The sequence below is a fragment of the Entelurus aequoreus genome, linkage group LG01 (assembly GCF_033978785.1).
Source record: "Entelurus aequoreus isolate RoL-2023_Sb linkage group LG01, RoL_Eaeq_v1.1, whole genome shotgun sequence".
Lineage (NCBI taxonomy): Eukaryota > Metazoa > Chordata > Actinopteri > Syngnathiformes > Syngnathidae > Entelurus > Entelurus aequoreus.
The window spans coordinates 40,159,667-40,169,447 of record NC_084731.1 but is presented as its reverse complement, the minus strand read 5'-3'; the positions used below and the strand labels follow the sequence as shown (position 1 = coordinate 40,169,447).

Here is a 9,781-nt window from a genome sequence, read left to right as displayed (position 1 = left end):
TAAAGAAATGTGCAAAAAAAGCTGAGGTATTTGAAGTATTTATTTGAGATCTCATTTAATATCATATAACGCTATTATTCGGAACACTGAGTTTACTAATTCAAATGCATAAAATCCAGATCGTGTGCAGTGCTCGGAAACTAAAATACGCTTACATTGTCAACGAGGGGGAAAGAGAGGAATGGACCCAAAGAAAACGAGAGAAGTTGTCCAAACTTTTGCGCTCATTTAAAATTGAAAAAGACAGACATTGTGGTGAAATGTTTGCACTGTCAAATGAAGCTGAAGTTTCACTAAAGCACTAAATTAATGATGCATCACATTACCAGAAAGAATCTTGCATTATTATTATTATAATTGCAAGAACAAGGTCAAAGTCTATTTTAGCAGCTAACGCCATCTTATATGTTTGACTTGCATAACATATGTTTTATTCAAATAGATGGGAGAACATGTTAGCATCTACATTTTGTATTTTGATCCTATGTTAAGTATATAACACGGCAGATGTTTACAAAAGAACTAATTCCTCTCTCATTTTAGCTCAGTAGGCACTGTAAAAATCTTTTGGCTGTGTGTCTTCTGTATCAAAATCAGTGTTGTCATGAGTTATTGACCTATTCAAGGCTGTAATTACCCAACCTCAAATATCACACTTCAACTTATTTTTATAAATATTGCGTATTTTGCATTCTCCATTTGTAAAAAAAACAACAACAGTCAAATCAGTTAAATCTTTACAGTAGGTTTGGGCATCTTGATCAACAATATCATTTGCCCATGTGGTTGGACAGGATATACACACATACATATTTGTGTGTATATATATATATATATATATATATATATATATATATATATATATATATATATATATATATATATATATATATATATATATATATATATATATATTGTGTGTGTATATACTGTATGTATGTATATATGTGTATATATACTTGATATTTTTGACAAAAAGCCACAAAAAAAAAGGCTATATCAATAAATAGAGCGTTCAATTGTTAATGTATTGCTGACTTATGACACTTTCATGAGCGGGTGCCTTGTATAGTCAATCTTAAACTTGCACGAGGGTTTAAAGTGCAATTTAAATTTTCTGTGCATTTAAAAGAATAAAGGTAATTTGAATACTCCTTGTTTATTTAAACTATTTTTCCTAAAAGAAGCATTGAGGCAGTATTCAGTTACGCTATTATTTAAACAAATTAATTGATAGATTCCACGATTACCAAAATAATTGATAACTGCAGCCTCACTTAAAACCGTAAGTGGTGTTAGACACCTTTTACTACGTTAGCTTGTGAGTCACACAGCAGACATGCATGAGGCAAAAGGCAAACAAATTGAAGAAGGTAAAATGTCCATCAAAAGCAAGCACAGTACAATTGAACAAGACAAGCAAAGAGAATACTAAATAGTTACTGCAATATAAATGTGTATGTCCTACACTTACAATTAGTAGCAAGTGTGTCACAACACAGCAGAGGCAGGAAGAGAAGAGAAGAACATCAGTGCTCCATCTTCATACCATCTAGAGCAGAGGTCTCCATATTTGCTTCAACTTTGAGTATAACTGTTCAATTTCGACATAATGCTTCTATTTCACCACAAATATCATAAATACAATAATCACACTGTTTGAGTGGAGATCTGCTTGGTGAATCAAGCACAATTGAAATGTTACCAGTCATACTAATACAACACAAATAGCTCACCTCTCCTTGGTATCTGTCAAAGTAGCTCTCATATGATGGAAGTTGAAAACTCGAAGGAGACTAAATGTCTAGTGAAGACAATAAAAAGGGAAGCCATCCAACTCATCTGAGTCTCGCTCCCTTCTTATGACTCCATGAGCTGAGAGGCCACCTTTTATGCTGCATCTGTGCATGTGTGTGCGTCACATGATGGCAACCATGTAGGGAGTTAAATAGGTGAACTTTGAAAAGTGAGCTTCACCTACTTAACAAAATACATTCAATGATTGATAATTATTATTACTATTACTGAACATCATATTGTTGATTGAGTCCATACCTTGCTTTTAAGGTCACAGTTTGCTTTATTAAATGTAATAAAAGAGCTTAACTTTTGTGTGAACAGCTTTAATGATTGAAAGGGTAAACCGCTTGCAGGTAATTCTTCAATAAAAAACATTCTCGAGTCCAAAAAAATTAAATTTAAAACATTTTGTGCATGTTGGATGCTAAAAGCATTCCAATGCATGTGAATATACATGCTACGTGTTATGAGTGACAAAGAAAATGAGTAAAAATCTAATTATATACAGTATGTCATTAGTAATTAATTCATTAAATATTAATGATCTAAAAAAATAAGTTGTGGGTGAAAAATGGCTTTGGACAAGCCTGGTTTACAGTGTTTCTTTTTAGGAAAGTGCAAAAGTAATTGTTTGAACATGATGAATTATTTAAAAAAATGTCAGTAAATAAATGTACGTTATTGGCTGAAGTCCGGCATTGATAGTTTAGAACTCGTAGCCCTGTTCGTCATCTCGACTGAACGCACACAGCTTTCGTATTATCCACTTTGTCTTTTCACATATTTCACCACGAAGGCAAAGTATTCCCAATCATAGACTTTAACAACATAAGAGTGTTCTCGAGCTCTGGCTTCTCCTTGGCAGATGACTGCAGTGACGCAAGCGCTGTTGAATCTTTTCACTGGATTGTGTTAGATGTGGTTAATAAAAAGATGTGCTTTGAAGGCTGTAGTCTCATTGTCCACAAACATGATATTGTAGGATTGCAAGCTTGTCACTTCATTCATTGATTTGTTGTTCATTATTCCTTCGCAGTAGTAGTGTGTGAATGTGTGCGTGTTTTTATACTCCAGCTATCAATACTCCAGCCCTGACTGAAGGCTGACAGGTGTGCCAGACTGCCAATCAGGTATAGGTGAGGGAAACAAGCGCTCAGGGAGACGTGCAGGAAAAAGAACCAAAATAAGTGCGCTGACAGGAAATACCATACTTGCCAACCCTCCCGATCTTTCCGGGAGACTCCTGAATTTCAGTGCCCCTCCCGAAAATCTCCCAGGGCATCCATTCTCCCGATTTTCACCCGGGCAACAATATTGAGGGCGTGCCGTGATGGCACTGCCTTTAGCGTCCGCTTTTTCACCATACTAACAGCGTGCCGGCACAGTCACATGTTGTATGCGGCTTCTTTAGATACACGTAAGTGACTGCAAAACATACTTGATCAACAGCCATACAGGTCACACTGAGGGTGGCCGTATAAACAACTTTAACACTGTTACAAATATGCGCCACACTGTGAACCCACACCAAACAAGAATGACAAACACATTTCGGGAGAACATCCGCACCTTAACACAACCTAAACACACCAGAACAAATACCCAGAATTCCTTGCAGCTAACTCTTCCGGGCTACAATATACACCCCTGCTACCACCAAACCCCGGCCCCCCGCACCCCCCCAACTCCAACCCCGCACCCCCACACCTCCAACCCCCCCATCTCCCGAATTTGGAGGTCTCAAGGTTGGCAAGTATGAATAAAACACAAACACAGAGGAAAAACCAAAACATAACCAAACTGTCAGTGACAAGCCTGACAGGAATAAAGGGGTGAAGCTGTATTTTCATTTGTACTTTAATTTTATTGACAGTTTAGTTAAGAAATATATTATTATTATTATTATTATTTTAGTTTATTTATTCTAGCACTACATAATTGTATGTACATTTATTTGTTGAAAGTTATTTATGAGTCCCTTCCCATGCAGTAAATATTTGGTTGGTATTTATTTTTCTAAACACAATAATTTTTGTTATTAACACATAAGCTATGTAAGCATGAACACATTTAATTGGATTAAAAGCCATTCGGAATATTCTGACACGATCACACACGTTCGGATCGAGACGGGCGGTTATGCCAAAAGTCATTCGAATTGTAGTGCATGAAAACACATCAGTGCATGTCTTTGATGTCAGCTGGTGGAGTCGGGACTAAATGTAATAGTCTCGGAATGAAGTGATTGTCTTGCTGCTGTCTCCCCCCATTCGACATGTACAGACGTAGCATTGTATACTGTTGAGTTGGTTGCCTTAAAACGAGACTAGCAAAAACAAAAGTATGGTCTGGAGTGTCGTGTCGATGTAACAATAAAAGAGGACGACCAGTTGTCATCTTAATGAGCTGTTTTATTCACAGCTTTACGGCTAATTGAAGTGCTAACTGCTAGCACCAAACACAGAATGTCGTAACATAAAGACGCGCTGCAGCCTGTACATAATCACAACATAAAAAATCACAGAAAAGCTCAATTTCATAAAAAGAGGTATAACAAAAGTAGTGAACAGAAGGGAAAAACAATATAAATAAATAGTGTGATAACATTGAACTAGCAGAAATGCAAAAAGTCATGTTTGTTTACAGTGTTTACTGCTTATTCAGTGAGCCAACTCGTCCAAAAAATGGCGCCATAGCACAAATAATAACACACCTTTCCGTGTATGTTAGGTTCTGCGCATGTCAAAGTAAAGTATTCCAAATTAAGGTGTGATGCATGAAAAGCATGTCATAATCAGATCTTTTTTTCAGGGTCCATGTACACAGGAAAATTCTAATCCGAATGATGATCGGATTAAATACAAACCCCGTTTCCATATGAGTTGGGAAATTGTGTTAGATGTAAATATAAACGGAATACAATGATTTGCAAATCCTTTTCAACCCATATTCAATTGAATGCACTACAAAGACAAGATATTTGATGTTCAAACTCATAAACTTTTTTTTTTTTTTTTGCAAATAATAATTAACTTAGAATTTCATGGCTGCAACACGTGCCAAAGTAATTGGGAAAGGGCATGTTCACCACTGTGTTACATCACCTTTTCTTTTAACAACACCCAATAAACGATTGGGAACTGAGGAAACTAATTGCTGAAGCTTTGAAAGTGGAATTATTTCCCATTCTTGTTTTATGTAGAGCTTCAGTCGTTCAACAGTCCAGGGTCTCCGCTGTCGTATTTTACGCTTCATAATGCGCCACACATTTTCGATGGGAGACAGGTCTAGACTGCAGGCGGGCCAGGAAAGTACCCGCACTCTTTTTTTACGAAGCCACGCTGTTGTAACACGTGCTGAATGTGGCTTAGCATTGTCTTGTAGAAATAAGCAGGGGCGTCCATGAAAAAGACGGCGCTTAGATGGCAGCATATGTTGTTCCAAAACCTGTATGTACCTTTTAGCATAAATGGTGCCTTCACAGATGTGTAAGTTACCCATGCCTTTGAGAAACGTTGTTCTTAAACGGTTTGACTATTTGCTCACGCAGTTGTGGAAAAAGGGGTGTACCTCGCCCCATCCTTTCTTGTGAAAGACTGAGCATTTTTTGGGAAGCTGTTTTTATACCCAATCATGGCACCCACCTGTTCCCAATTAGCCTGCACACCTGTTGGATGTTCCAAATAAGTGTTTGATGAGCATTCCTCAACTTTATCAGTATTTATTGCCACCTTTCCCAACTTCTTTGTCACGTGTTGCTGGCATCAAATTCTAAAGTTAATGATTATTTGCAAAAAAAAAAAAGTTTTTCAGTTTGAACATCAAATATGTTGTCTTTGTAGCATATTCAACTGAATATGGGTTGAAAAGGATTTGCAAATTATTGTATTCCGTTTATATTTACATCTAACACAATTTCCCAACTCATATGGAAACGGGGTTTGTAAATGTTGTCCATGTACACATGGCGATAGTTTTATATTATTTGACAGGTTTGTCAACTAAAAGAAGGTTAGATATAATTATTGAACACAATAAAAATCAAGAGTATGATTACTAATTCAGTGTTAATATTTGAGTGGGCCTGGGCCCCTCTTTAGTGGAAAGGTTGGGACTCAAGGTCAAAAAGGTTAAGAGTCCCTTTACTAATTTACATTGTTGACATGGGTGTCAGCAACAAGGTTCACCATACAGTAAGTAGTAAAATTAGTTTTCTATTAAGGTACTACTTTTTCACTGTTAGCTGTAATGCTATCTATGTACTCTGTGTTTTACAGTGAGTAAGTAAGCTAAGATTTGGCCATTAAACCTTTCTTCTAAACGGGTTGTAGTGTAGAAAAAATTGAGTTGAGTCAAAAAGAGGAAATGAGCCAATTAACGTGTTGAGTCAAAGGTTCGGGCGCCCAAAGCTCTTGCAGCTCACTTTGCCCATGAAGGACTTACTTAAATATTTGTCTCGAACGCTGTAGATGACAGGATTGATGGCACGAGGTAGTATCTGTACGATGATGTAGCAAGCGAAGAGAGAGTCGCTGTGGTTCTTAGGGAACAACTTCTTTAAAGTGGTTTTGAGCAGCGGCGCGGCATACGTGGTCATGCATAGGAGGACCTGGACGCTGTGTAGCAGGATGGTCGTCCGGGCCTTCTTGCCATCCTTGCTGGCCTTTTGGGCGGTGCAGAGAATCATAAAGTATGTGTAAAAGAGAACAAACCAGACCAGGATCAGGTACACAACGTAGATGCTGTCCTGCTTTATGGGTATTAGAGGATTAGGGAAGGCAGTTTCTCGCAAACAGAACACTCTAGAAGAGAAGAAGTCCAGTGGCTCGGTGGCTAAGGTGATGAAGAGGTCAGGCAGAACCGAGATCAAGCTGGTGGTCCAGATCAGAACGATAGTGATGAGAGTTCTGTTGACGGTGCAGAGGCGGGCATGCTGCATTGGCAGGCACACGGCGATGTAGCACTCGGCCGCCATGCACGCCAGATTGAGCGGCATGTTCTCGGTGGTGGAGAGCGCCAGCAGGATCAAAGTGGCACACACGGACATGTTGATCGTGTACAGGATGTAGCTGACAAAGAAGAGCACCAGGGTCAAGTTCACTTGGATCACGTTGTTCAGCACCAGGTGGAAGAAGAGGATGTAGCGAGGGTTGGTGTAGAACATCTGGCCACAAAGGAGAACTGTGTCACAGTTTGTTGTATGTTCTTTTCAAAGTTCCTGACCAAGTCTTGCCATGTCTCACCGTGTCCTACCATGTCTTACCTGGTGCTTGCAGAAGGTGTGCATGAGGCTGATGTTGATGTAGTTGATGAACAGGCCGAGGACCAGCACTAGAACATTTTTGAAGACCACTTTGATAAACGGGTCTCGGTTCTCCACAACCACGGTCACATTGTGCAGCATGAACTGCGTGTTCATGTTGGCGCAGAGCGAACACTAGTGATGACAAGACCGTGGTGTGTAATTAATGTCAGAGTATCCTTGTTGGACTTTGGAATAGCAAAATGAAACAGATGACTATGTTTCCATGCATTAAGTCAATCAAATTTCTCAAATAGTTGTTCTAATGCGACTATTGGTCATACGCCGTGTGCCTCCCGTACACTGGAGGGTGCTTATTTCCTTTTAGCGCGTATAAATGTATTGCTTTTCCGGTTGACCTATGACGTTACACCAAAACAAGACATCTTTGCTGCTCCTCACAATTCGCTCGTTAAAGATCGCAAACCTGGATGAGTCAACAGCCCAGTTCTTGTTGTACCAGATGTTCGCTGTAATATTGGCATCTCCCATCGATGCACTTCAAATTGTTCTGTTCTTGTCATTTGTGAAGCAAATAAACAGTCTCCTCTTCATTTCCAGTTGTTACCGATATTTTTATTAAATGGAATGTACTCGCTCGTGATATCTGGTTTTCAATCGCATAATCTAGGAGTTAAATCTGACTTGGGGCGGTATAGCTCGGTTGGTAGAGCGGCCGTGCCAGCAACTTGAGGGTTGCAGGTTCGATCCCCGCTTCCGCCATCCTAGTCACTGCCGTTGTGTCCTTGGGCAAGACACTTTACCCACCTGCTCCCAGTGCCACCCACACTGGTTTGAATGTAACTTAGATATTGGGTTTCACTATGTAAAGCGCTTTGAGTCACTTGAGAAAAAGCGCTATATAAATGTAATTCACTTCACTTCACTTTTAAAAAGCCAAACACGATCAGATGAGGTGTTTTGCATGGGTTGTAGAATGCTTATTTTGAGCCCAAATATTTGAGAAATCAGACAAATTTAGTGCATGGAAATGTAGTCACTGATGTGCTGGTCCTCGTGATCTATGGAGCTTAATTTGTGTCTTTGATTACGAAAGTTTTTTTAGACACTGAATTTATGTAACTGAATTTTTTGCGTTTTAATTTTGTGAACTGAATTTATGCTGACAATTTAATTGAAAAAAAATTGTTTGCAAAATCCAGTGTTTCAGAATTCAGTGTTTTAAAATCCAGTGTATAAAAATTAAGTGTGAAAAAATTATGTCCTGAAAAATTCTGTGTCGAAAAATGTGCTGTTTTAAAAAGCAAGACTCATTCCCGGTAAATTAATACTAAAGCAATCGATCATGTCTCAGAACCAGCCAATGAGGTGTCAAGTTTAAAGTCACGTGCCACAAGGTCTTGCAAAACAGTATAAAAAAGGCAGTTAACTGGGCTACCTGGGCATAATACAACATAATCAGCATTTCAATGCAGCCCGCTGGATATTTTCTAACTATAGTAATGATTCCAATGGTTAGAATCTGCACTTTTGAGTGGCATAGGAATATGTGTGGGGCAGATTGGGTGGGTCACAAAAAGCCTGATAGCGAGTGTTGGACGGAGCCAGATTTTTACAACAAAGTTCTGCAGAACAGTGATATTTTAACGAATATGTGAATGTTTTTTTTACCCTAGGTGTTTAAATTTTCCCGTGTTCATTGCATCTTTGTTGTTCTTGCTTGATTTATAAAAGATGTCGATCAAGGAAGTGATCTGCAGTAGAGGAGCAACGTTCATATATTCTCAATATTTAGTGTTTTATTGTAAATCCCAAACTATATTTTTATGTAGATTCTGACGGTCATATAATTCAGTAAAAATCTAAAGTTCATTCCGTTTTTGAGATGGTCTGTTTCGTTTTTTTACTGAATAAAACACTCAGAATGTACATAAAAATAGAGGATGTGGGATTTACAATATTAACTAAGAACAATAAAACACTCAATATTCAAAATATATGAACGTTGCTCCATTACTTCCCAGACCACTCCTTGATCGACATCTTTTATAATCGAGCAAGAGCAACAAAGATGCAAAAAACACAGCGAAAAATATAGGCAAATAGGGAAAATTAATCCATTTATTTGATGTATCACTTTTCTGCAGAACTTTGCTGTGAAAATCTGCCTCCGTCTGAAACTTGCGTTTGCAATGTCTCAGGCTGGTTGCTGCCCAGCCCACTCTGTCCTGTGCCTCGTCTGCATGAAGCAGCACTTCCTATGGTCACCGTAGTAACCCGTATGTCACTCAAAAGTGCAGATCCTAACCATTGCAATCATTTCTATAGTTTGAAAATATCCAGCAGGCCGCATTGAAATGTTAATTATGTTGTATTATGCCCAGGTAGCACTAACTGCCTTTTTTATACTGTTTTGCAAGACCCGTGTCACGTGACCTCAAACTTGACACTTCATTGGCTGCTTCTGAGACGGGATGGATTGCTTCTGTCTTAATATACCGCAAGCGAGTCAACCCCGAGCGGGACAAGCGGTAGAAAATGGATGGATGTTTGGAGTCTTGTTTTATGAAGCAGCAAATTTTGCGACACTGAATTTTTGGGTTGTGAATTTTTTTTACACAAAATTTGTATACACTAAATTTTTATACACTGAATTTTTAAACACTGAACTTTTAAACCCTAAATTTTCTACACAGAATTTTGAAACACATGCATTTT

At 38.5% G+C, this 9,781-nt stretch overlaps 1 protein-coding gene across 1 annotated transcript; it reads right to left on the bottom strand.

The window, feature by feature from the left end:
- Positions 1 to 6,187: 6,187 nt before the first annotated feature.
- On the bottom strand, positions 6,188 to 7,219 carry LOC133645923 (odorant receptor 131-2-like). Its single transcript, XM_062040855.1, has 2 exons — positions 7,064 to 7,219; positions 6,188 to 6,964 (listed from the first exon to the last, which is right to left on the bottom strand). Exons 1-2 carry the CDS (start codon positions 7,217 to 7,219, stop codon positions 6,188 to 6,190), a joined length of 933 nt encoding a protein of 310 aa, XP_061896839.1.
- Positions 7,220 to 9,781: the final 2,562 nt, after the last annotated feature.

Bases quoted from the DNA above. Each gene is read 5' to 3' on its own strand.
- LOC133645923 (XM_062040855.1), bottom strand. From the start codon at position 7,219: ATGAACACGCAGTTCATGCTGCACAATGTGACCGTGGTTGTGGAGAAC. The intron at 6,965-7,063 runs GTAAGACATGGT...CTTTGTGGCCAG, and splicing joins ACACCTTCTGCAAGCACCAG to ATGTTCTACACCAACCCTCG.